This window comes from Melanotaenia boesemani, chromosome 10 (genome assembly GCF_017639745.1).
Source record: "Melanotaenia boesemani isolate fMelBoe1 chromosome 10, fMelBoe1.pri, whole genome shotgun sequence".
NCBI lineage: Eukaryota > Metazoa > Chordata > Actinopteri > Atheriniformes > Melanotaeniidae > Melanotaenia > Melanotaenia boesemani.
This window is the reverse complement of record NC_055691.1, coordinates 36,943,413-36,970,409: the sequence shown is the minus strand read 5'-3', so window position 1 is coordinate 36,970,409 and position 26,997 is coordinate 36,943,413. Positions and strand designations below refer to the sequence as shown.

Sequence of the window (26,997 nt, the reverse complement as noted above, 5' to 3'; positions counted from 1 at the left end):
GTGCTCTTCTATCTTAATATGTTTGTACCTGTAACCAAATACTTCTTGTTGCTGGATGGATGTTATCATAGCATCGATTGTTTGTACGTGTGAACGCGCCTCTGCTGACGTCCCGCCTCCTGACATCAGGACCAATCACAACGCTCCATGTGGCATTGGGCTCATGTGATTGGCTGCCATCGGTATCTTTTTCAGCGCTCCACTTATCAGCTCCTCCGTCTCTAGATGCGGGAGGAAGTCCTGGGCCGCAGCTCGTCGGTTTGCGGGACTTCAGACGCGTGCGTTTGTGAGGGCCACTGCGCATGTCATATTTTTGCTACACCCAACGTTTTCCATGTTGTTGGGGGAGGAAACGCTCCTTTGTTTTGCTGCCTAGCGTTAGCTTACCCCACCTTGTTCTCCAGCATACATTTAGATCTCGAGCTAACAATTTATTTTCCTGATAACAGATTAACCTGCTGTTTTGAAGCACGCGCCCCTGTTCTGAAGACTTCTTTAAAACCGGTAAGAAATAGTCTTAGAGGATTCTAGAGACCTTCAGACCTGCAACAAACCTGCAGTAGAAGCTGGTTATGACTTAGTAGGTTTAAAATAAGCTGAAAATGTTATTGAGGGCATGTATGTAGTTAAGTTGGATTAACTAGTTATTCTAAGGAAACACATGAAGACATAAATAAAACTGATCCCACTTCAACGACCTCTGGTTCTCATGTTTATGAATGGTGTCCACACTGGTTAAGCTGTGGTGAAGCTAATGGTTGCTTCATTTTAAGAGATTACAGACCAACCTGGGTGGAAGGAACTGTTACATCATTCATTTTATATCCATTTTAGACATTAAAGGGCTGATTCATGTGGAGTCAGAATGAAGGTTTATAACAGGAAGTCTGCGTGGCCACTTTCAACATCCGTCACATGATGGAGTAGATCAAGGATACTCAGTCCTGGTCCTCCAGGGCTGGGGTCCTGCAGGTTTTAGAAGTTGCCCTGCTGCAGCAAACCTGATTCAGACTTGTGCAGAGTTTGATGACAGCTCTGCACAAATCTGCTAATCACCAGCTGATGTGAAGTCAGGTGTGTTGTAACCAGGAAACCTCTAAAACCTGCAGGGCACCGGCCCTCGAGGACCAGGACTGAGGATCCCTGCAGTAGATTTGGGATTAGTTTAGGGCAATGTTTCTCAATCCTGGGCCTCGAGGCTCCTGCCTGGCACACCAGATTCAGATTAACTGAACATCAAGTTCTTTGTAAACCTGCTGATGAGGTGTTCATTGAACCTAAAACATACAGGACAGGTGTCCTGGGGGTCCAGGATTGAGGGTCACTGGTTTAGGGTAATGTCAGAGACTTAGAGCCTTCTGCTTACGCCACCTGCAGTTAACTGTTAAAGACCTCCATAAAGCAAAGCTCCAAACCTACAGTAAAGAAAATAACATTCTGGGCAAATATTCACATTTAAAATAGTTTGGATGTCCACGTGTCACTGGAAGAGATGCTGCACAGACATTAGTTTAGTGAACCATTAGTTGGCACTGATAGACTTCCCTGCAGCACGACGTGTCCAGACTTACAGATTTATGACTTATTTTGACCATTTCTTGGCATCCAGAAAGAAATCTGTGGACAAACAGAGAATTATGTTGAAGCTGATTAAAATAAAAGGAAACTTGAGTCAGAAGACTTCCAGACAGCATCGTAAGTTCGGGCCTTTCTCTTAATGATTCCGTGTTGCTTGTTTTTCATTTTTGACTGCAGAGCATCATGGGTAACACGGACAGCGTGGTGGTGCAGAAGCGTCTGGCCCGCTTCCGGCCCGAGGAGCGCCCCGTGGTGGAGGGGGTCTTCAGCAAGCTCCAGGCTGGTGCAGCAGGAAAAACTCTCACGCTGGAGATGCTTCAGGTGCGACGGTCATGGGTTATCCTGCAGACGTGCACCTCACACGCAGAATCGCTGTTTTCATTGTTGTAACAACGAAATCTGAGCAGCTGCTCCTCAAAACTGTGTATCTTAAAATGTACAAGATATTAAATAAATATCATAAAAAACAGAAATATGAGTGTAAAAAGTATAGAAATACAACAGAGTAGAGCAAGTACACCGACTGCAAAGAGTAAATGGTGCAGATGGAGAGAGTAGCAGTTATTACAGCTTTATTGCAGGTTTTCAGCAGTTCTTATCGGTGTGATTTGGAATAATTTAATGTGGTTCTGTCTTAGTCTACTACTCGGGCTCTATGTGGCCTGTAGCGCCTCCCGAGGGTAACCGGGGTGAGAGACGTCTTCGATGATGCCACCAGCAGCTCCTCCTCCAGGTTGTTCCTCCTGAGCACCCTCAGGAAATGGTGTTGGCGGTCCAGCAGAGGTCATCCAAGACCCTTTCCACGCAGTCCCGTGGACGCGTAGCGGGCCGGATCCGTTCTGCCCTTCCTGGATGATTTCTTTAGTTTGTAGTGTTGAGTGGGAGATTGTCTCTGAACGCCACGCTGACAGTCTGCTGACCTCATCTCTGTAAACATCCTCCCCTGAGATGAGCCCGACCACGGTGGCGTCATCTGCAGCCTTTCTGATGGTGTTTGACAGATGGGCCATCGCATGTGCAGAGAGGAGGGGGCTCAGTACACAACCTTGTGGGGAACCGGTGCTGAACGTGAGGGTGGAGCAGAGGTGGGGCCGAGTTTGACGGATTAGGGTTTGTGGGCGGTCAGTTTTTAGTTTGCAGTCATTTCTCTGTGTAGTTTTACTGATTCTTAGATGTTCACACACAGAAACAAGCGTTGTTTCCAGCTGCGTTGTTCCACAGAGCCCACTCTTTCTGTGCTTCCTTTTGTTTCCCCCAGTCCTCCATGGGCAGCTTGGCCTCAGACTCCATGGTGAAGAGAGTCTACGGGTGCATGTGTGGTATCGATCCCGGACTTGCAGGGTCTGGGAAGACCAGCAAACCCCCTACCTCTGGAGTAAGTCAGGAGCAGCTGATGGTCTTTCTTGCGGACACCCTTCGAGGCACCGCAGAGGAACGGGCTCCGCTTGTCATGGCCATGTCCCACAATGCAGCAGGGCCAGCAGCAGCAGCTGTCACGTGTGACCAGGTGGCAGAGGTGAGTCGATGCTGCAGGTAAACAGCTTTCTGTGCTTGTGGTCTACTTCTAGCTTTTTCTGTGTCTTCCCAGTTCCTACAAGACCTGATTTCTGCTGTAGTTAATATTCTGGCCCAGCGGGGGCGCCTGCAGGGCTGGAAGCCTGAGAAAATGGCCGATGGCTCCTTTGGTGTTAAAATACTGGCAGAGCAGATCTGTTCTGAGCTCAGACCCTCAGGTAAACTTCTGAATTTTAGGGTTTTGGACATGCTGACAATAAGATATTGTGACAGTTGACACCTCATCCTGTTTCTTCTCCAGATCAGGGAAGTTGTGATGTCTCTTATTTGGAGGACTGGATCTTTAGAAACTCCCAGGTTTCACTGTACTTAGAGATGCTGGTATCTGAGGGCCTAAATGTTGACCTGAGTAGCCGACCGCCTCCGATTCTGCTGCCCCCCTGCAAGGAGACACCATGGAAAGAATTGAGGAGTCTGCTCGACCTTCCCACTGTCATGTTTCTGGCCCCACAGGTCAGTAATGCTATATTTGGTTTGTCATTTTCACATTTTCCAAAGTTTTAAAGACACATGACGTAACTTTCTGACCTTGAAACTCCTTGTTCCGGACTGGTTTGATGGCACAGAGACGTCTATTATTTACATTTGTGGAGTCGTCTCTTTCCAGCAGTGTCCTGAAGATGAGAAACCACTTCACTACTTTTTCTTCTGGGAGGCTGCATGACGTTACAGCTGAGTTTCTCTTCACACAACACGCCACACGCTAGCAAGCGGCTATAAACAAACCAGCCATCCTGAGCGCGCACCGTGGCTGATTCAGCAAAGAAAGGCAAGAAGACATCACAGAGAAAGAAAGAAAGAGACAGGACAAGACAGGATAATAAGGACTCATCACAGGGATTTTCTGCTTCTGTTCGCACATTCCTGACTTCTCTGGTGGTGTTTGCAAAGTTGGAGACTTTGTTTGTCTTCCACCATGATGGTGCAGCCGGTACCAAACAGCTACCCTTCACTGTCATAGTCGGCACTAGGAAAGTATTTTCAGGCTCTGGGACCTTTTATTAAACCATCACAGCATCACTTCTTCCTGGAGGGAAATTTGTTCCTTTTTCTTTGTGTCGTTTAGTATTGATGATGTATGAGAGTCCCAGATGGCCACTTCTACAGGTGCAGCTCAATAAATGAGAATATCACCTACAGTTGATTTTCGTATCGATCCGGGACGTATAGTTTTTCTTTTCACGGTGATGATTAGAGCGTACAGCTAATAACTCACAATTCTCTGTCAGAAAATTTGAAGAAATAAAAATAATTTCATCACAGAAATAGAAGAGAATCTGTCTGATGAGGCCATGTATAAAGATGTGCATATTATTATTAGAAAGAAAGAAATAAAGGATGCTTGCACACATGTTGACTGTAGACTGTTACATGTTACTACACTGATGAACACAGATCCCACCTGAGAAAATCACCACCACTTCCTTGGTTTCGCTTTTTCTCTCATTAATCTGGAAGCAGTTCTGCTGGCGCCGGCCCATAAACTTGTTTTTATTATTTATTTAGTTTGTTTATGTTATATAATTATTTCTGTAGTTTTGTTCATATTAGTTTTTGTGCTGGTCCAAAGCTCTTTAACCTTCTCTAGTTTGCACACCTGTTTTAGCACCTTTACTTTTCTTTTAAGGTTGGTGGCTTAATGACAATCAGTCCTAAACAGAAACTCATTTATGTCTTGTTTCAGTCCTTCATACACATCACATTGCTCATGTTCTTCCCTCGCCGTTTTTCTCTCCAGTTGCCAGACAGCTACAGCGCCCCCTGGAGGCTCGTGTTTTCCACAGAACTGCATGGAGAGAGTTTCACCAAGATGTTGAGTGGCCTAACTAAGCATGGCCCCACCCTGCTGCTCATTAAAGACACTAAGGGACATGTTTTTGGAGGCTTTGCTTCGCACGCGTGGGAAATAAAACCTCAGTTTCAAGGTGAGAGAAGAGACCAGCTCCATCTGGCCTCCCTTTTAATATTTGTAGGACTCACTATGTGATAAATGTGCAGAAAATGCCCAGAAGGACTTCATAATGAGCACATTTACAATCTACGTATTATTACGTCAGTTATCACAAAGTATGCAATGATCATTTCCCCTCTGGTGTCACCAGGGGGCGCTGCAGTAATGTTATTTGGGGATTGAAACACACTTCATTACACAGAAGGATGGTTTTATTATTTATCTTGCAATAATTGATGTAGATGGGATGAGATGAATAATAAGAGCAGTCTGAATAAAGCTGTAAACGTCTGCAATGTGACCATCCTGCTGGGTTAAAGCTGTTCTTGTTACAAGGGAGATTTATTAAAGGACTTTTATATGAGCCTGAACAGCTTGTAGAGAGGTCTGCCTTATGCCAGCTATGAGGAAAAGTCTCAGGGTTTAGATTTTTCTCTATTCAGCCTTCGTGTATAATGTCATTCTTAGAAATGTTGCTGCATGTTTAATGTGTACACAAACTTAAGTAACTCAACAAGTCTCATGAAATGCTATGATGGGAGCCGGTGCAGCTAGAAGCTAGCCATGATGCAGTGTGCATCTGTTCTGCTGGTGTGTCAGTAGACACATAAAACACTGATAAAACAGCACATTGAGGAAGTAATACCTCTTGTTTGAATACTGTGGATTTGACTTTTCTCTCAGACCTTCATGATTTGTATATTTGTGTGTATGCAGGTGACTCCAGATGCTTCCTGTTCACTGTGATGCCCCGACTGAGAGTTTATACAGCGACAGGATACAACGAGCACTTCATGTACCTCAACCATAACCAACAGACCATGCCCAACGGGCTGGTGAGACACCACAGCTTTACTCTTGTTGCTAGTGGCTTGTACTTCATTTGAATCAGAGCTTCTTAGTCTTGTTTATGCTGGGCCCAACTTTTCCAGTACAAACTATTCGGGGGCCCATTCAAATTTTTAACACTGTATTGGTTTCATTTGTATTCAATAACTAAACCAACTTCCAGTTTAACAGCTAAAACCTTGTAAGATATGACATGATAGAAAATATCTAAAAAATATGACATTTTACAACCAGATCTTCACAAAGACATTTATATATCACATGTATGTGAAAGTGCACATACTTCAGCGTGTCTCCTTTGGGAAGCAGGAAAAGCAGTAATGCGAGGGAAAATAATTTCCTTCTCCTCACATAAGAAGAAGAAGGAAACAGCAAGAGTTTTAGAATTAGAACTCAGGATTAAATCATTGGAGGAGGCTTACCGCATTTCCCCCGAAGAGCACACAATGAATAATATAAGGAAAACTAAATTGCAGCTTAAAGAAATTATAGATAAAAAAACACAGTTTTTAGTGCAAAGACTTCGCTTGGAGAACTTTGAACATAGTAACAAATCTGGAAAGTTTTTAGCAAATCAACTAAAAACAAACAAGGAGAAAACAACAATCTCCTCTGTTAAAGATCAAGACGGAAACATCAGCCATGACCCAGACAAGATAAATGACACGTTTAGAAGCTTCTATAAAACATTATATGAATCACAGATTAATCCAACAGATGAACATATTGAACAATTTTTAAACAACATTAATCTACCAAAACTAAAAAATGAAAATAAAATAACTTTAGATGCACCTATTACTGTAGATGAACTCCACGAAGCTCTCCAACATATGCCCAACAATAAAGCCCCGGGTCCAGATGGTTACTCAGCAGAATTTTACAAGGAATTCTGGACAACGCTAGCTCCTACATTTTATAATATGTTGTTAGAAATACAGGAAAAACAAAAAATACCGCAAAATATGAACTTAGCTAATATAACACTATTGCTAAAACCAGGCAAAGACCCCACACTTCCATCCAGTTACCGTCCCATATCTTTAATAAATGTAGACCTGAAAATAATTAGTAAAGCTCTTGCCAGAAGGATAGAAAAAATAACCCCTCTTATAATACATCCGGACCAGACAGGTTTTATAAAAGGTCGACATTCATCTACTAACACGCGTAGACTAATTAACCTCATAGATTACTCTACTTTACATAATCTAGAATCCACAATCATTTCTCTAGATGCAGAAAAAGCCTTCGACAGGGTAAACTGGAAGTTTCTATTTGCAACACTAGACAAATTTGGGTTTGGACCTGCTTTCATAGAGTGGATTAAAATATTATATAATAACCCAAATGCATGTGTGAAAACCAACGATCAAACTTCTCCAAGCTTCCGCTTACAGAGAGGCACCAGACAGGGCTGCCCACTCTCCCCCTCACTTTTTGCCATTTTCATAGAGCCGTTAGCAGCTGCTATTAGACAAAATATAGAAATTAAAGGAATCCAGGGCAAAAACATAGAACATAAAATAAGTCTTTATGCAGATGATATATTACTTTTCCTTCAGAACTCACAAACATCACTCTCTGAGACAACCACAGTTATTAATAAGTTCTCATCAATATCTGATTATTCTATTAACTGGGCTAAGACTACAGCCATGTCCATCAACTGTGACCTACAAAACATCCCTAATATCAAAATACAGACAGGAAACATTAGATATTTAGGTATAAATATTTCCCCCAGATTATCAGATTTAACAAAATTAAACTATGTTCAGCTACTAAAAACAATAGAAGATGATCTCTTACGGTGGAGGCGCTTACCCATCTCACTAATGGGGAGAGTTGCCACCATTAAGATGATGATTCTACCTAAAGTTAATTATTTATTTTCAATGATACCCACTAAACCCTCCACCAGTTGGTTTAAATCTCTGGACTCTTTCATATCCAAGTTTCTTTGGAAAAACAAGCCGTCACGTATCAGTCTTAAAACCTTACAGCAGACTAAAGATAGAGGAGGACTGGATCTACCAAACTTTAATCACTACTTTATAGCTAACAGGCTGCAGTACATCTCAAAGTGGCTCAAACCCAGTTATCTGGATGAGCCGTGGCTAGATGTGGAGCAGGCTTTGTGTGAGGACTTAGTCATCTCTGACCTGCCGTTCATCAGCTCAACCATTAAACCATATAAGTGCTTTAAAAGCCTTAACATCCGTTTTTCCTTAATGGCTTGGTGGGAATTCTGTAAGATAACCAGATCTTCCCTCTTTCCATGTAGACTTACACCCATCTGGAACAACCCTGACATCCTGCAGAACAAAAAGATGATAAACTTCACTCAATGGAAGACTAAAGGAATACAACAGTTAGGACAGATAATAGAAAATGGAAACTTTGTATCTTTCAACACAATTGTCTCACAGTATGGAATCAACAGCAATAAATTCTTAGAGTACCACCAACTAAAATCAATTATATGTAAGAAGTATACCCCTGTACAGTTAGACTTGCAGCTTCCTGTCAGAATAGCAGAATTCTTGAATCTTAATACTCCAAAATTATTATCAAAAATATATAGATTACTTGCAAAGCTAGAAGACAGGATATCTCTCCCAACTTCAAAATGGGAAGATGATTTATCTAATAACTTTGATCAGAAAAGATGGTCACAAATATGTTTAAACACGTTTAAAATGACTCAGAATTCAAATATACAACTAATACAATTCAAAATTCTCCATAGAACCCATTATACAGGACACAGGATGTTCAGGATGGGCCTTTCACCATCAGATATCTGCCCACACTGCTCTGAGAACACTTCTGATAGCTACATCCATGCGCTGTGGTCCTGCACACCTGTCCAAAGGTTCTGGATTAAGGTGTGTGAAGATCTCTCAAAATGGTTTAAAACCAGTTTTTCTGCAAACCCCACACTTTGCCTACTGGGCGACCTGGGTGACACTAACATAGGAATACACTCCATAAACTTGGTCCTCGCAGTCTTATGCATCGCAAAGAAAACTATCCTTGTGAACTGGAAAGATAAGAATAATTTGTCTATCCAGCAGTTTAGAAATCTCCTGTTAGATCACATCAGCATTGAGACAATGTCTGCCTCCTCCAGGAACCAATCAGATGACTTTCATTCCCTCTGGTCCCCTGTGACTGGCTACATCACCTAATGTAGGTGGAGGATTGCGGCTTCGCTGGGATGGGGGTGGATATGGGTGGGGGGTCCCTGGTGGCTTCGGGTCTCCGGTTGTCTCCTGGGTGGGGATCTCGGCTGCTCCACTGCTGGGTCGGCTGGGGGTTCCGGTCTGGGCGGGCGGCATTGGGTGGGCCCCGGGGTGGGACTGCCTCGTGGCTGTGGGGGGTGGCTGCCGGGGTGCCTGGGTCGGTGTCCGTCGGCCCCTGGCCGGGTGGCCGGTCGGGCCCGGGGTGGGCCGGGTGGGGGCCCCGGGCTCTGGGGTGTCGGGTCTCCCCCCTCTCCTGGGGGTGGGGGGTCTGCCGCTGCTGGGGGGGGCTGGGCCCGTCCGGATGTGCCGTGCCGGGGGTTGGTCCGTGCCCTGGTGCTTGGTCGCAGCCCCGGAACCTGGGTGGGGGTGTGTTTGTATATAGGTGGGTGTGTGTGTGTGTGTGTGTCTGTAGGTATGCGGGTGTGTGGGTGGGTGTAGAGGGATGTGTGTGCTGTATGTGTGTGTGGGGGTGTATGAAGGTCTAGGTGTGTGCGTGTATGTGTGTGTGAGTGGTGTGCGGGTGTGTGTGTGGAGTTCTATGTGGGATGTGTGTGTGGGTGTGTGTGAAGGTGTGTATATATGAGTGTGTGCACGTGGAGGTCGAGGTGTGTGTGGAGGAGTGAAGGAGTGGGTGGAGGCGTGAGTATGTATGGAGGTGCTTGTGTGTATATGCAGGTATGTATGTGAGTGCGTGTGTAGTGGTGTATGTGTATGGAGGGGTATGAGAGTGTGTGTGTATGTGGGCACCGGTGTGTGTGTCTATAGGTATGTGCGTGAAGTGTGTGTGTGGAGGTATGTGCACGTATTGAGGTGTTGGTGTATAGAGGTGTGTGAGAGGGTGTGTGAGTGGCTGGGGTTAAAAAAAAAAAAAAAAAAAAAAAGTGTGTGCGTTTGCAGGGGGTTAGGACGTGTCCTCTGGGGGGCGCCCTGGCCGGGTGTTGGGGGCGTGGGCCTGGGGTTCCCTTCCTTTGCCTCGCCCCCCTCCCACTCAGAAAGAGGAAAGTGGCCCCTTGGGCTGGTGGCTGGCCCCTGGGGGGGTTCGTGGCGTGCCTGGGTTGGGGTGCCTGCTCCGGGCCTGTGACGCCCTTCGGGGCCGGCGGGGGACGGGGGCGCCCTAAGCCACTGGCGGGTCGTCTTCCAGGGGGGAGGCTTACTCCCCTCTGGACCTACATCTCCTGACCCCTCCCCTCCCCCACTCTTCACTACATACACAGGTAGGGCTGTGGGAGGTGTGCTTGTTGCGCTGGGCGGGGCAGGGGGGTCATCATAGTGGCCCTGTTGCTTCGCCGAGCGGCAGCATGCCTCCCAGCTTTTAATTCCACTTAGTCACTGAGCACAAATAACATTTGCAACATACAAACACGTTTTGGGGGGTGGAACATGCGAGGTTAGGTGGGTGGGACTGCTCAGGTGGCCCCACCCCCTCCTCAATGCAGTTACTGCCCCCCAATTTTAACCCTCTTTTTTTTAATTGCAAACAGCACATAATATATTCCATCACTAGTGGGGGAGGGAGGGGGGATGGGGTCTTCAAGCGCCCCTGTCTCCATGGATGGCCCGGGGGCGGGGCGGGCCGGGTGGCCTGTCGCGTTGGCCCGGGGCGTAGGCGGGCTGTCCCGGGGGGTTTTGGCTGCTGGGGTTTAATCAGGCTCCTACAAGAGCACATTTAAAAGCTCAAGTCAGGCTTATAAACACAGAATCTACTAAATATCTTATTAACTACAGAATAAAGGAGGTTTAAAAAAACTGATGGAAAAAGTTTGATCAATAAAATGATGCAATGATAAAAACCCATAAAAGGTTCAAATTAAATTTACTGTTAATGAAAATTATAGTTAATTAAGATTTTTAAATACAAAACATTAAATCAAACTGTTTATTTATTTATTGAACTTTTATTATCATTTTGAGACATTTTCTGCACCTTTAGCTGATTTCATTTATTCTTCTTTGTTTGGTAAATCTTCCAGCGTCTTTCTGTCCATGTTTGGCTTCTAGATGCTTCTGTAGTGTTTTACAGGTTCAGATCTTCCATGAAGGATAGCGTTAGCTAGCGTTAGTTAGTTTTAGCTAACGTTAGTTAGTTTTAGCTAGCGTAAGTGTTAGCTAGTGTTTGTGTTAGCTAGTGTTAGTGTTAGCTAGTGTTGGCTAATGTTAGTCAGCGTTAGCTAGTATTAGCTAGCGTTAGTTATTGTTAGCTAGCGTTAGCTAACACTCTTTACCTATCTCTTGGCTCTGCCTTGTCATCTCAGATTACTAAGCCCACTAAATGAATCAGATTGTTCTTGTACAACATTTCTATGGGTTTGGGACCATTTTTGTTTTCATTTCCTACATTTTTACTGTGGAGACTGTAACGTGTCTGTTTGGCACACTGTCCCAGTAGATGGAGCTGCAGGAGGGTGTCAGATTATTGCAGAAGATGAAGAGGTTTTCAGGTAGCATCTTGAGTGACTTTGTATTTCTGCGTAGAAACGGTAAGACAATATTTTTAAAGGGTAGAACCCAGAGGAAGCAAATAAAGATTAAAACTGGACCCAGAATAGATCCCTGGGGAACCCCACAGCTGAGGGGGCCTAAGGAAGAGCAGAACAAGCCAATATTTACAGAGAAACCTCTGTTCCTGAGTTAAGATTTAACTCCAGAAGTACCACAGCTGAAAATGTTCGTAAAGCTGAAGTGCCCAGCGGTTCATGAACCCCTCATCAGCTACTTGTTCTCATGTAAATTAGCGCTACTAACTTCTAGCTCAGGTCCCTGTTGCAGGTCTAGAGTGTACTTAAGGAAATGATGTTTGTTATAAAATATAATCTTGTACGTCATCAGTGTTTTTAGACTTCTGACTGCGGAATATTTCACACAGCAGCTGATCCGTTGTGTGGAAATAAAACCGGCAGCAGTGAGACGAAGCTGTGCAGCTGCAGCAGAGACCTGATCCGGTCTGGCTGGACTTGTTTTAGTTCCATAGTAAATAGTGTAGGTTGCCATGATAGTATGAATATTTTTCCTAAAACAAACCATCTGATTCTTTATATTTTAAGCTTGAGGAGGAAGTATGTCCCCTCTCGGTTGCTGTAAAGAGGAAGGCTGGTGGGATTTGTAGTTCCAGGTTAAAAAATGACCCTGATACACCCAGAACGGAAAAGTCTGTGCTGAGTACCGTTGGCTCTTTGGGTCCGAAAACCTGTCCGAAGACGTGATTAGAAAAACACCAGGGTGATGAGGTGGTAAGTTTGGTGGAGGGAGGGGGGACTGCAGGAGAAACTGAAAATCCTGGGACTCCTAGGGTAAAACCGGGACAGCCCCCTGATTCCAGAACTTCTAAAAACTGGTTGAGGCTCTAAAAGTTTGTAGTTTGTGGCAGAAATTTCAGTGACTGCTTCAGAAACTGGAAAATGTTTTTATCTTCGCTGGTTTGCTGTTTGTTTTTCACTTTTTAAAGTAATGACGGCGAATTAAAGAGGAAAATATAAAATCTAATTTATTATGAATATTTTGTGCTTTTCCATCAGGGTATGGGTGGTCAGCACGACTACTTCGGCTTGTGGCTGGACTGTGATTTTGGCCGTGGTCATAGCCGTGCACGGCCCAAATGCACCACCTACGGCAGCCCTCAGCTGTCTGGAGACGAGGATTTCACGCTGGACTCTCTGGAAGTGTGGGCTGTAGGAAAACCACCAGAACCAGAGGAGGTCAGAATGCATCATCACCTGTTAACGCTTTGTGTTCTGGACGTAGATCATTGACACTCGGGAAGCTGCTGGAGTTGTGTATCTGAAGCTTCATTTCAACACAGTTTCGGAGCCAGCGCTGCCCACCGAGAGGCTCAGATCCTGGTCTGGTCTTAGTTCTAGCATGATTCCACCACCACCGTGCTGCAGAGTCACTGCTGAAAACATGTAAAATCCAGATGAGTGCCGGGTAAAAGCTGCTTGAGTGGAAATCATGAAGTTATACTGATCAATGCTTCAGGTTGACTGATATGTGGTATTTTCAGATTTCAAATCAAATTTTATTAATAGAGCACCTTTCATGCACATGGCAACACAAAGTGCTGTACACAATAAAAACAAATCATGCATGTTGAATACAATATTTAAAAGCCTTCACACATCAAAAATTATAACAAAAACTAAAAAGGCACATCCAATAAATGTTCACACACAATTGCACACAAACTTACACACATACAAACCAAGCTTCATGCACACTCGCCCCGCCCACCCAGACCCCATTCTGTACCAACATGAACTCCCATCACTAATAACTGTCTCTGAACTGAAAATAAGTGTAAAAGTAGTAAAAAAATGTAAACATCTGGCTCGAAGCTGCTGTGAGGAAACGGGTTCCAGTCACACCGGAGGTCAGCCCACCCATGAGCACATTGGGGCCACCAGAGGAACCACCCAGGCCAGGACAGGCCGGGGTCCACATCACAGCCACAGGGCTGCAGTGCAGGACCCCCAGCCCCCCAGACAAGGGCAGTTACCATGGTAACAACCCCACAGCCACAGCAGGCAGAGCCACCAGTGTGAAAGATCCCCAGGAGGAAAAACTGGAGTTAAACAGTAAAAACAAGAATAAATACACTTAGAAACAATAAGAGCTGATAAGTATGACAAGGATAAAAATACAGATAAAGGAGTTCAGGAAAAATATGAAATACAATAAAATAACAAAATAAAATAAAAGCATTTATAAAAACTACTTGGGTATATAAATAATAAATAAATAAAACAATAGTAAAACATAACAGAAAGCCATATAAGTAGGTAGTAAAAATATTAGAAGAATATATGATTAAATAAAAAAATTCTAAACAATAGCAGATAAAATTCGGCTATAAGCTTGACTAAAAAGATGGTTATCGAGCTAAAATGTGTCAGTTGGCAATAACTCACAGTAATAAATAAGCGTGGTTGTGTTAGTAGTTTTTTATGTGGATGGCTCGTGTTGCGTAAAGAATGAAGCCGTCTGCCGGCCAGCTGGGACCCCCGGAGCTGGTAAAACATGTGGGAGGGAGATCATGAAGGGGAAGCATGTTTTTAATCATTTTGCATATCTAAATGCAAGCTTTATTTTTTATTTTCTATTTCTTAACAATGTTGCTTTCAAGTGCTCCGTGAAAACCCTGTGCTGTCCCACACTCGCACATCAGGCATGTAATTAAATGCACCACAAATAGAGAAGTCATTTACATCTGACATCTGTTTCCTTCTGGCCCGTCGTGCTCATGTGTGCCTCTTTGTTTGCTGTTTCAGGATGAGGAGGTGGAGGGCAAGAAGAGCGTCCTGGATTCAGATCTGGAGGTGCAAGCTATGATGGAGCTGACGGGCAAGACTCTGCACAGTCAGGGACTCCGGGAGCCGGAGGAAGACTAGGACCAGTGACCGGTGTCACGTAGACCTTTCCGCTCACAAACCCTTGCTTTTTTTTTTTTTTCCACTGCTGCTGAAATTACTCACATGTTGTCACCCTCCACCAGGCTGTGGATGACATCATCACATGATAAACCAAATCACATGTGACCATAATGTTCACCGGTTGTAAAATCTGTGGATTCGCACTGAAAGCGCTCTGGCCCGTCGGCACCGTGCAGTGAACACACTGAGAACTAAATGAAGGTGAAAGGGTGAGTTTGTCCTGCTAATCAGGGGCAGTAAAATAAGATGGAAACATCTCGAATCAAAGGAGATTAGGAAGATTTTAAAAAAGGCTGGTGAAACTGGCGCGATGGACAGGTTACCTGGACAGGTGTACCTGGCTCTCGCCTGCTAAGTGCTGGCATAGGCTCCACCTCCCTCACGACCCTGAACTGGACCAGCGGTGTAGAAAATGAATGGTGGTTTTCAGTATTTTAAGTGTCAGGACTCAGTGGAGGACTTTTCCACATCAGGGATGACGAAGACTTTCTTCTACCTCAGACAGACTGAATGCACATGCAACAAAACTTTAACCAGCTTTCCAGACTGGATGCACATCTACTTATTTATTTATTATTCCAGACCACTTTTTACTTTGCTCACATCCAGTTTTGTGGTCCATCTGATCTCCATGGGCGGTCGACAACGCTCTGCTGCAGCCGTGGTTTAATCTCTTACTTGGTTCAGCCAGACCAGCGCCGTGGGCCGAGCTCTAGTCTCTGTTCTCTGAGATGAACTGACGTAAACTTGTGCAGGTTAGTACCTGGTGTTCCACCATGGCTCCTCTTTGACTGGATAAATTCAAAGTTCACTGGATAAACGGGGCAACCAATCACCCGGCTCGTTACTGTGTCCTAGCACTGGGACTGGCTTTAGCTCTGTGCTAACAGTCGGGCAGCGTAGCTCCGAAGATAAAAGCAATAAATGAGCTATTTATGTTCATGTACAGGGAACCCAACTGGTTGCTGCTGGCAGTAGCCCAGACATGACGAGGTCAAGAAGGCCTCATGTGGAGCAGTAAAAGTTCTGAGGTTGCCATGGTGATAAGGCCTTAAATCCTTCTAAATCTGAGGGAAATTAAAAACGTTTTCTTTGTATCTGTACTTAAAATATTGTCCCTAATCCGTGATAGATTCGTTGTGGCGGTGGTGACTGACAAGGGTTTCTACTGCAAGGCGAAGGCTGTCCAACAGGCTCAACATCCTCAGCCTCCAGGCCCTCGCATGCATCCTCACTCTGATCCATAGCAACCTGAACCGCACTTGTTCCTCATAAAATTGAATCCAACTATTACGCTGCCACGTTATATCTAAATATTCTTTACTACTGATTGTAATAAAGAATATTTTGAGCTGTACTTTTATGTTACTGGTACGTCTTGTCCATGGATCATGAAACAGCAGCTTGTGGTGCCCAAAATGAGTCATTTCAGTCATCCTGGCAACTGGCTGCCAAGGTAACCGCAATACAAATCTGTATGCAGCGTCCTAATATCCAGATTTATTCCAGCCGTGGTGCTGAAGACGTGAACGAATCTGGTGCTTTTATCCCAGCCTGAACACCCGGAGCCGCCAGCTGGACCTGCTCGGCTGCAGGCTCGGAGAGGATTCCACACAGAGCTGGCAAAGCAAAATGAACCTGTAGAAATATTCTCGGTGGGATCTACGTGCACATCGTCTTTTACACGTTAGCGCTCAACTCAGCGAGTTTGTTAGAAATAGCAAATAGTGAACATTGTAGGTTAGTTTTAGTGGAAAACCACCAAGTTCTAATACATCAATGAGTGTTTTATTTATTTCTTTCATTTTTAATTTGCCATTAGATGCTAGTATCTGGTTAGGAAACAGTATTTTTAAAAGATTTTTATTACTTGATCCATAAAATGTGAACATGTTTTCCCCTGAGCCAGCAGCGGCTCGCGGAGCCGATGGATCCAGATGTTAGGATAACGTGCAGTGTGTGTGTTTCTAAATAAAACCTGAACGTCGGGATGAATCGGCTTCATGAATTTTAATACAACTCTAATTAAAACTCTGTCCTCTGTAGTTTGTGAGCTGAATGGATTTTGGAGAGTTGTGTGTTTAAAGGATGAATTGTAGTTTGATGGAATGAAGCACTGTGTGTGTCAGTGTGTCGGTCACATGTCCAGCCTCTCAGTAAAGCTGCAGGAAACCTAAACTGTGTTTCGGTGCCTTTAATGATGTTTTACCTCATTTACAAGCCTTTATTTGTTCTGGTCTGACTTATCCAGATGAGTTTTAAATGTTGCCATAATCATTAAAACAAACGGTGATGAAAGGCAGCCTTGTTTTCCTCCTCCTCCTCCTCCTCCTCCGCCATCATGCAAATAACTGAGCCAAGTTGTTCATGCAAATCGGTTCTATTGGCTGAAAGCAAACAGGCTGGGTTTAGTTCCATAGAGCATCTGTCTTCATATTATTCTTTGTATTTATATTTGTTTCTGGAACATTTATTTTATAGAAATGTGAAGACATCTGAGGAGCATCTGCAGTAAAGCTGAACCTGCGCTGCCATGTGTGGAAAGGCATCATTTTAATGTGTTTTTCCTTTAGAAAAAGTTATTATTTCTGTTTTAAGATGCTTTGACAACCCAAGACTTGAATATTTAGCAAGTCTATGCGTCGCGTAGCATCAGCATTCATGTGAATGGAATCACATTTCATTTCTGAGATGGTGGGACTCTGAATAAAGACGACAGATCAGGAAAAACGTGCCCAGTAGTCAGTACTTACATACCGAGGCCAATTTATTACCATTTATTTCATTTCCTTTTCACAACCTCGGGCTGTCTTTGGAGGGCCGACAGCTGACCGGAAACAGTTTCTATCCTGTGAGATCTAACGTCAGGAGAATGATGATCATCCTGAATGTTCATTCATGCTTTTATCTCCTCTCATGTTGATTATTGTAATTCTGCTTCACTTGGTCCTTGTGAGGCGACTCTCCAGACTTGAGAACTCTGCCTCCAGACCACTGACACACATCACCAAGTTTATCAAGACGTCATTGGCTTCCCGTCAGATTGTGTTGAACTTCAGTTCCGGGGGGTACAGGGTCGGCCCTCCAGCATATCGCCGGCTCGCTGTGTCCCTGCTCACCCTTCGGTCGTCAGGCCAGAGCCTCCTGAAGGTCCCAAAGACCCGTTTTAGGGTCTGGGGAGACCTGGCTCTCCAGGCTGTGGCCCCCAGACTCTGGAGTGACCTGCCCCATCCCTCCATGTGGTCGACTCTGTGGACTCTTTTAAAAAGCAGTTAAAGACAATTTTATTCAGGAAAACCTTTTATTTGTGGTTATTTATTAAATTAAGTTTTATTGCAGCCATTTTATGTTCAGCACTTTGATTTTTATCTGTAAAAAGTGCTTTATAAAGAAATTTCACTACAAAAGCCTCATTTTAACCATTTTAAAGTAAACCCCTAAATCTATTTTCAAACGTATGAAACCTGAAGGGTCTCCTGCTTGTCCACATCTGGACCACCATGGACGTGGTCTGCAGGTAAACCAGCTGTGAGATTCCCAGAGAAGCTCAAGATTCATAGGATTTAATTAGCAAACCTCTTTTTTTATGGCAAACGTGACATAACAGTTTTTCATTTAAACGTTACACAAGCATTTTTACTTGTTTATTTACAAGAAAATACAAATTAATGCTGGCGTGTCCTGCTGCTATGGAAATGTTAGGAGAGGGTGAGATAAACTGCAGGAGTTTCTTCCATTACCGTTAAAACTTTTCAATAAAATAAAAACATGATTGTTTAATATATATATATATATATATATATATGCACAAAAGCATTGAATCTAATGGAAAAGTGTGTGGTTATACATATAGGAAAAGCTTTTTATGGGTGCAACCCACATACTAAACTTGGTTGCTCATCCTACAGACACATTGTTATTCTAACTGTTGCTCTGTATAAAAGGGAAATGAAGAAGGTTTTCAATGTTATGATTTATTGCCAATAAAAATTGTTAAAAAATATTTCACCAAACAGAAATGTTGTGCTAGTGTTAAAGTAGAAAGTGGTCCTTTTCTGTCGAGCTGGTTGCAGATCCATGCGAACACAGTGACCAGGCTGCATTTTTTCCTTCATCTCTGTTTCTGTTTTATAGCCTCTGCATGTTTAAATTAGAATCAGACAACATAAAGGAAACGTTTGGCCTGCCTTCGTCCTGGTGTACAATCTGAGTCCAATTTCTGCTTCAGTTTGTCGGCCTGCACAGCTGTGTTCCACAAGAGACCGCGAACCTCACGTTGAGAACCACCATTCAAACCCTTCTTTACTTTTCATGTCGGAGGCAGCAGCGGGCTGTGGAAGTTTCCTCAAACTGTAAAATGACACGTTAAAGCTGGTTTGTAGAGCATCTCGTGGAGAACCGGCTCTGCGTCCTGCAGGTCGCTGCTGCGGCTCCGCGCTTCTCATTTGCATAGATACGTCCATGCTTCCGGATTGGTTTTTATATTTAACCTACAAGCTACGCATATAATGCAAGTTAACTTTTACTTCCTTGTGCACACGCGGATAGAGGAACTGACCGTCCTCAGGCTGGTCTTTTGTCAACACTCCACATCCTCTCCTGCTTCATTTTATAACCTCCAAACCATGATCTGATAGAAAACAAGCGCCGACTGTGTGGAGCCGACAAGCCATTTTACTGAGCGGTAAGCGGACTTTTCTGGTATATTTCTGCAGTTTGTCTTCTCTGGGCTGCGGGGTGACGGGTTCAGCTGAGGAAGGGAAGTCCGTGTTGCTGCGCTGCAGAGCGCGTCTGGCCAGGCGGTTCATGGAGGAAGTCTGAGCGGCTGCAGGTTCACAACATCCTCCTGGCAAACCTGGACGAAGCTCTGAACGGAGGCTGTGCGGAGTGAAACATTCAGAGACTTTGAAAATCCTAAGGTGCATTTCACGCAGTCTTAAATAGCTTAAAATGTCAGTCTTTGTGGATCTCAACACTAAAACGTCACTGCGGCCCGTTAGATAGAAAAAGTGACGGGTTATAAAGTTCAAGATAAATTGAATCTGTAGTTTGTTGCGGCAGATATGCTGTGTTTAATGTGAGCAAATCTAAAGACTGATACTGGCCAATGTTTGTTTCCTTATAAGGGGATTTAGGAATATTTATCGTCTATGAGGTCATGCTGCTGTAAGTCATCCAGAAAGAGGACTGACCTTTTGGAGAAATATGCATCACCTCTCAGGGGAGACTTTTTTTAAAAAGCTTTATTTATCCAGGTAGTCCCACTGAGACACACAGTCTGATTCACCTGTTACCTGTTACCCTAACCTCATGTCTTAATTATAAGATGCTTCCCAACACTTGATCAAAGGTGTCTTCCTCTGCAGGTGATCCATGCCCAGACATTTCAGCTCCATCGCGGTCGCTGATAACAGCCCGAGTCCTTCTCAGCTCTGGCACGAAGACCAGAGGTCAGTTTTCCCAAAAAGTAGCTGAAAAGGAACGAATGTGGCTACAGAACACGCCTCCACCGTCTTTATGTGCCTCTGACGTGGACTCAAGCCTAAAGAATTAATGTAGGGCTTCCTCTTTGTGTAACACAGTTTCAGGTTACATATCTGGACCGCGTTGAGTGAAAATGGTTTCCTGCTCATGAGACTATTTTGATCATGGCTGCCTCTCATGCAGTGCTGCTTTAGGTTTTGGAGGTCATGGTCTTCCAGCAGATTTCCACAGACTCCCTGAAAGCTTTAACAGCACAGTGGGTGTCGGAGGTGCTTTGTAATTTAGCAGCGAGAAAGATTTAAACTGGTCAGTGATTCTCTGACACAAACTACTGTCCCATCATCACTGGGAAATACTTAGTGCATGCTCCTTTTATACCAAATCCTGACACCCTAACCCGTCCCCAGCTAGAATCTGCTATAATGCTGTTAGTGTATTTACTACCAACTTACCTACTTTGCATCTCACCAGCCTTTTTTAGAGCATTTCCAGCCAATTTTCTGATTTATTTACAATCTCCAACCATCACAAAGTTGGTCAGTGAAGATATGGAATATTTCTCTTCTCGTCTTTGTAAATAATTAGAATAAAACAAACTTTACAAACTTTTATTGCATTTCATGAAACATAAAACTAGATATTGCAGATAAATCCTTCAAACCGAATGCAGGAGCATTGCTTCAGGATAGTTTTAGGTCTGTTTGTGGTGATTATGTTTGATTCTGTGTCTCTTCTTTCCTCTTTTTTTCCTTTCTTTGCATTTCTTTGTGGCCATTATGGCATTTGGGTGTTTTGCATCTCTGAAGTAGCTTCAAGTATCTTTGTTATAATTTTTCCATCTCTGTGGATTGCTAACACTTTACATCCTATTTGTCTATTTTAATTTCATTTTAGCCACATGGTGTCTCTGCTTAGGCTCCATTTGTCGCCTTTAGGGAACATTTTGTGTATTTTTTGGGTTGTTTTGTACCTCTGTGGTCATTTTACATCGCTTGTTGTTCTCTGGAAGTTTATTTGATCCAGTTCGGCTTTCTAGACCTGTTGTAAACAGATTGTTTCAGTCTGTTTACTCAACAAACTTGGAGCCCAACAATACTCGTATCCACCTTTAGAAACCACATGACCTCAGCCGGACCAGTTAACTCTACCTGTAACTGGTTCCTGACCTGAGCCATGATGGCTGCATCTTTCCCCTGAGGCTGCCATGGGATGACATCCAGGTTTACTTTGCACTAACACAGAGGCCCAAAGGTTAAAAAAGCCTCAGTTTCAATCAGTGAAAAGAAATTCCAAACAGCTTTAAACTGCAGTAAAACCAATAAGGAAGCTCAAATATACCCAGAGCAGACAGGAGTATGTAGACGACAGCACAAGGGTCCCAAAGAAACTGAAAGTAGGTGCACAGTGTCTGCAGGTCGACCTTAATATTATAATAGAAAAACGAAGCAGAGAGGTTACGAGTGAATCCGTCCACCAGCCGTCGAGCATAACAACTGCACGCGTCATATATCCCTGTAGTCTGCTTACCAAGCAGGTGCATTTAAATGACAGAAAAACCTGTTGGTGGTGTTTGTGCAGCAGCCTGGTCTTTCTTCCTGTGTGAGGAGACGGCTTGCTTTGGCTCTGATGTGCTCTCTTTGTTTTCTCAAAATGAAAATGGTCATCTTGTTCTTCACCTATCTTACCAAAGGTTAAAATGTACTTATCAATATTTAATATGTTGATGACTGATGAATTAAACCAGTTAAACCAGGAGCTTGGCATCCTAAATGTCCCACCTGGAGGAAAAACATTGAGTCTGAAGCTTGAACATGTCGTGTCTTTCAAAATTCCCTTAAGAACAGATTTTTCAGGTGAAACTGAGTGATCACAGAGTGGATTTGAAGCAATCTGATGGATCCAGATCAACGACTACTAGCTAGTTCTACTGACCGTTCTTTTTATTTAAATTGTGTTGATGGTGTTGTGGCTAGTGTCACCTCATAGCAAAAAGGTTCCTGGTTTGAATCTCACCTGGGGGCCTTTCATGTGCATGTTCTCCTTGTGCTTGTTGGTCTCCCTGCAACAGACTGGCAACCTGTCCAGGTGTACCTGCCGCTCAGCTTGTGGCTGCGTAGGCTCCAGCCCCCACAACCCTGAACAGACAGAACAACCTGTTTGTGTCTCATTTCACCACATACCCCAACAATAAGTGCACTTGTTTGTTGAAAAATGGATGAAAATACAACAAATTAACAGTTTTTGTTGATGAGACTAAAAGTTCAAACAGAGATAAACCCAGTCAGGACGTGCTGCTGCTTTGCATCTTAAACACAAATGTTCAGTCAGTTGTTAAGATGAAAGTTAATCACTGACTAAAAATAACATTTTCTGCTTAAACTTCTCAAATGTTATGACGACTTTCACAGCCTGAAATGAAAATGGACATTACTTAAGAAACTGGACTCTGATGTGCTTCTGACGTCTCCCCGACAGCACAGCGTTGCTCTCGTATGTTTGAGCTCTGGTCAGAGCTTCTCTGATCCTTCTGTGGGTCAGAACCCGTTTCTGTGGCATGCATTGCTGCTGCATCAGTATGAGGAAATGAGCTAATCTGACTGCAGCTGCAGTGTGAACAGTAGGGCCTGTCCTTTCATCGAGGGTAAAGGTTTCACCAGGAAAACATGGAGCAGTTTCCAGCTAAATATTAACCGGACAGCTGCATACGCCTTGGCTTCTGGGAAAAGCAGAAACAAACCAACACAGCACAACAAAGTGTGGACATGGTAAAAATATGACGTTTTATAATGCTAGAAGCTGAAATAAAAACTATAATATAATAATATTAGTTTCTTTTTCTGATCTGACGTGTCCTGACCGGGTTTGAACGTTGCTTGTGGGCTTTTTCTCTTTATCCTTTTGTCTTTTTATGGAGAGACCCGTCAGGGATGAATAAAGTTTTTTTAATTTGTATCAAATCAAACTGAATCAAATCGTCTTTTTAAATGAAGCTGAATGGAAGTTAATTCAGCTGAAAGAGAAACTTGCCAGTTCTGAGGTACAGTGAATGCAGCATCATCTGAAGTTGAACGTGGAGAAGCAGAGGCTGGAAAACCGAGTAAAATTACACAACTTGATCCTGGAACCAGAAAACCAAAGTTATTTCCCCACAATATCACATTATGATATAAAAGAATTATTTCCATGATAAATTTTGTAGCATCTTTTTGTTTAATTTTTACCTTAACTGGACTTTTTTTTCCCTCTTTTAGTTTCATTTTTATCAATTTATTTATTCAAAGTTTCCAAAGAGCCCTTTAGTTGATCATTTGCAAGTTAAATATGAAGAACTGTCCTCACGGCCGCACACAGCGAGGCGAGTAACACACCTCCATTCTGTAAAAACAGACTGGAACTACATTAGTGAAGCTTGAATGAGCAAAGAGGAATTGTTAAGCAACTATTTACACCAAATTCATACCAGGGTCCAAAATTTTTTCAAGATTTATTTCAAAACCCACCTTTCTTCCTTAAAACCAACCAGTTTGGCTCAAGCTTCAGTATCTAATTAAACTTCACTGTGTGTCCACGTCACAGTGAAGAGCCACTAAAAGGTTTTAAATCAAAGTTTAAACTTTATGATTTAAAAAAAAAAAGGAAAGAAAGAACACAGAGACTAATGAAACGGGCCGAGGCAGGACTCCAGCAGGGTCCAAGCATCAGCGTTTACATGTCAGATCTACACCGCTGGTTTTTAGGAGGAATACGTGTCAGATGAGTCACTTCAGAGGGGAACTCCACCGGTTTTACACATCCTTCAATCAGCTGGCTGAACAAGTACTGCTGAGTCTGAACCATTTATTTCCTGCCACTCATGAATATTCAAGTCACATAACTGCAAGCCCGAAGTCCTGTCACCCGGCCTCCCACCAGGATCCTGATAGTCCCGGTCTCCCTGCCGTCCCACCAGGATCCTGATAGTCCCGGTCTCCCTGCCGTCCCACCAGGATCCTGATAGTCCCGTTCTCCCTGCCGTCCCACCAGGATCCTGATAGTCCCGTTCTCCCTGCCGTCCCACCAGGATCCTGATAGTCCCGGTCTCCCTGCCGTCCCACCAGGATCCTGATAGTCCCAGTCTCCCTGCCGTCCCACCAGGATCCTGATAGTCCCGGTCTCCCTGCCGTCCCACCAGGATCCTGATAGTCCCGTTCTCCCTGCCGTCCCACCAGGATCCTGATAGTCCCAGTCTCCCTGCCGTCCCACCAGGATCCTGATAGTCCCAGTCTCCCTGCCGTCCCACCAGGATCCTGATAGTCCCGTTCTCCCTGCCGTCCCACCAGGATCCTGATAGTCCCGTTCTCCCTGCCGTCCCACCAGGATCCTGATAGTCCCGGTCTCCCTGCCGTCCCACCAGGATCCTGATAGTCCCAGTCTCCCTGCCGTCCCACCAGGATCCTGATAGTCCCGGTCTCCCTGCCGTCCCACCAGGATCCTGATAGTCCCGGTCTCCCTGCCGTCCCACCAGGATCCTGATAGTCCCGGTCTCCCTGCTGTCCCACTAGTGAGACCTGTTGGAGCCGCTCAGAAACATCCAGTTTGCATGGCACACCTTCACCTGAACTGGTTTAGTTTGGATGGCTCAGATCCTCAGAAACCCTCTTCTGTTACTTCCTGGATCTCGTGAAGATGAAGGTTAACGCTTGCTCCTCTTCAGCAGCTGAAGCTTCAACATTTATCCGGACGTCTCCTCTTCGCCGTTGTTGCGGTTGTGAGATTAACGTCCGATAACGTCATCATCAAAAACCAAGCTGGTCATTAGAGGCCTACAACCTGCAGAGCCGAGACTTTAGATCCTGTAACGGCCACTAAAGCTGCGTTTCCCTTTACGGCCTAAAATGATGACACGCTTTTCTACCAGTCACTGAGAACAGCGTCAGCAGCAGAGAGAAGAGGATCAGTATGAGAAGCTGCTTCTCTGCAGTGGTTGAGGTTCGCCCGCTGAGACGTGGTAAATCTGTATTTTACTCAGTCTGTCTTCCACGTACATACGCAGGTTCTACACCGCTGGAAAGCTGAGATTCCTGACATGTGAATGATGTAAATCCTTCCAGGCTACAGTCATAACTGAAGATTCAGTAAACACTCATTTCTGATCAGTCACCAAGTTTATCTCTGAATCCATACAGTGCTCCAGTAACAGACCATGCTGCAACAGAAACGGCTGGTCCGGTAGGACTGCTGGTCCGGTAGGATCGCTGGTCTGGTAGGACGACTGGTCCGGTGAGACAACTGGTCCAGTAGGACGACTGATCTCGTGAGACGACTGGTCCAGTAGGACGGCTGGTCCAGTAGGACAGCTGGTCCACATCACGTCTTTTATCCATGAAAAACAGTTTTAGGTGAAATTTCTGGATTTTAAGGGGTTAAAGATAACTGACTTGTACCTGAAGTTTGGTGGCATACTGAGTCTGGTTTGGACCACCGAGCCCCACAGGATTCGTTATGGGACAGTTGCTCGTCCCATGTGGACTAAATAAGCGAACTGTCCAAAATCCCACAACCAGAATGAAGTGCACACAATTCTTCCTGGATTTTAAGGAACCAACTTCCAGTCATCCTGTTCAGATTCTCCCATCCTGGTCTGACGGTAAACATCTGTCCCCAACATCTGTGTAACATGGAGGAGCTGGATTAGCCGTAGAATCAGACAGCTCCTGATTTTAATTTTCTCAGCCGTGGCTGCTCCGTGTGGGCTGCTCGTTGTCCTCGGCTGTAGTCAGGCTTCATGACGGCAGTTCCAGCTCAGATCTTACAGCTTGTTCTGGTTTCTGCTGCCTTTCCTGTCCGTAGGCTTGCTGCATTAACCAGAGCTGTAAATGAGAAGCAGAAACAGAAGTGCTGCTGTAGTTAGTGTTAACGTGTCCACCCTCTCATCACAATACTTGTGCATCAGCTTCCTGATTCAGTGTGAAGGAGACTCCATTGATGAGGCGTTACACAACTCACTTTGTGTTTGCTGTAGCGACATAACTCTAGTTTTCTGGAGATCCTCCCTCATGAAATGCTGCATGTTTTGCATTGAACACATTAGCTGCATCAACTGATGATTTATGTTAAACACTGGATAAAATGGCTTTAACATGTTATATTTAAATTTTCTTATAGGTAATCTTTTGTTTTCAGAGTCTCAGACAGCAACTCTCCACTCCTCCTGTATGTCTTTTGCTTCGAGGAAGTAACATCTTAACAAATCCATGCGGCATCTCTTCATATCAGTGATGCGTTTTTCTAAGTTTGATGTGTTTCTACTGACGCTGTGAAATGCCTCCACACATTCTGATGCCATTTTCACTCAAGTTTAATCAGCAAACTTGCAAACAAGACGAAGATCGGTTGTGCACAAAAATCCTTTTTGTTGTAAGTAATGTTTTGCCATGTGCACCGTCCTGCAGCAGTCAGAAGGATGTTGGTCCATTTGACCGTCACACATTTAGCTCTGTATGTTCATGCTGTCCTGCAGCATATAACGCAGCATTCTGAAGACGTTATTTGTTGTTTAGAAAAAGAAATAAATCCAGCCTGCGGGAAAAAGATTTTTGACATCTAAAAGAGACCGTTCGTGCGTTTAAAGCAACGTCTGCCCCACGTTGTCAGAACAGAGTTTAAAGATGTAAATGATATTAAACGGTTTAAAAACTAAAACATGAACGAAACCAGAGGAAATGTTTTAACCTGAAAATCCTTCCCTCTGTGGTTAAAAAGCTGAACGAATGAACCAGTGAAAACACAATGAGGTGACACACTGATGAATGCGATGCTTCCTTCTTCCAGCTCTGCAGACACATTTAGTGCGTTACTCCTCAGCTCTGAAGTTCAGTCTCACTGTTAGAGCTGCAGAAAGAAACTGGTT

The 26,997-nt window shown here is 44.1% G+C and overlaps 2 protein-coding genes and 1 long non-coding RNA gene across 6 annotated transcripts in view; 2 read left to right on the top strand and 1 right to left on the bottom strand.

Moving 5' to 3' along the window:
* The first annotated feature begins 203 nt into the window (after positions 1–203).
* Positions 204–16,802, top strand: meak7 (MTOR associated protein, eak-7 homolog). Of its 2 annotated transcripts, XM_041996424.1 has the most exons (10): positions 204–504; positions 1,756–1,899; positions 2,837–3,094; positions 3,167–3,311; positions 3,395–3,606; positions 3,720–3,824; positions 4,892–5,078; positions 5,822–5,940; positions 12,714–12,893; positions 14,463–16,802. In XM_041996424.1, the coding sequence occupies exons 1-10, from the start codon at positions 226–228 to the stop codon at positions 14,580–14,582; spliced, it is 1,749 nt and encodes a 582-aa protein (XP_041852358.1). In that variant the 5' UTR covers positions 204–225; the 3' UTR covers positions 14,583–16,802. The 2 variants fall into 2 exon arrangements, with proteins under 2 accessions (XP_041852358.1, XP_041852359.1); XM_041996425.1 differs by lacking the exon at positions 3,720–3,824 and having other exon boundaries at positions 214–504.
* A 2,154-nt stretch (positions 16,803–18,956) lies between these two features.
* Positions 18,957–26,997, top strand: part of plcg2 (phospholipase C, gamma 2) — a 55,606-nt gene continuing 47,565 nt past the window's right edge. Inside the window, exons 1-2 of one of the 3 annotated variants that reach the window (XM_041996423.1) lie at positions 18,957–19,308; positions 19,991–20,074. The gene's annotated coding sequence lies outside the window, so the exon portion shown is untranslated. Of the gene's footprint in view, positions 19,309–19,990; positions 20,075–22,801; positions 22,874–26,997 lie in introns of those variants that run through there. The other 2 variants (XM_041996421.1, XM_041996422.1) reach the window with 2 other exon arrangements.
* Positions 23,075–23,452, bottom strand: LOC121647209. Its single transcript, XR_006011813.1, has 2 exons — positions 23,330–23,452; positions 23,075–23,226 (listed from the first exon to the last, which is right to left on the bottom strand). It is a non-coding gene; the product is annotated as an uncharacterized LOC121647209 (long non-coding RNA).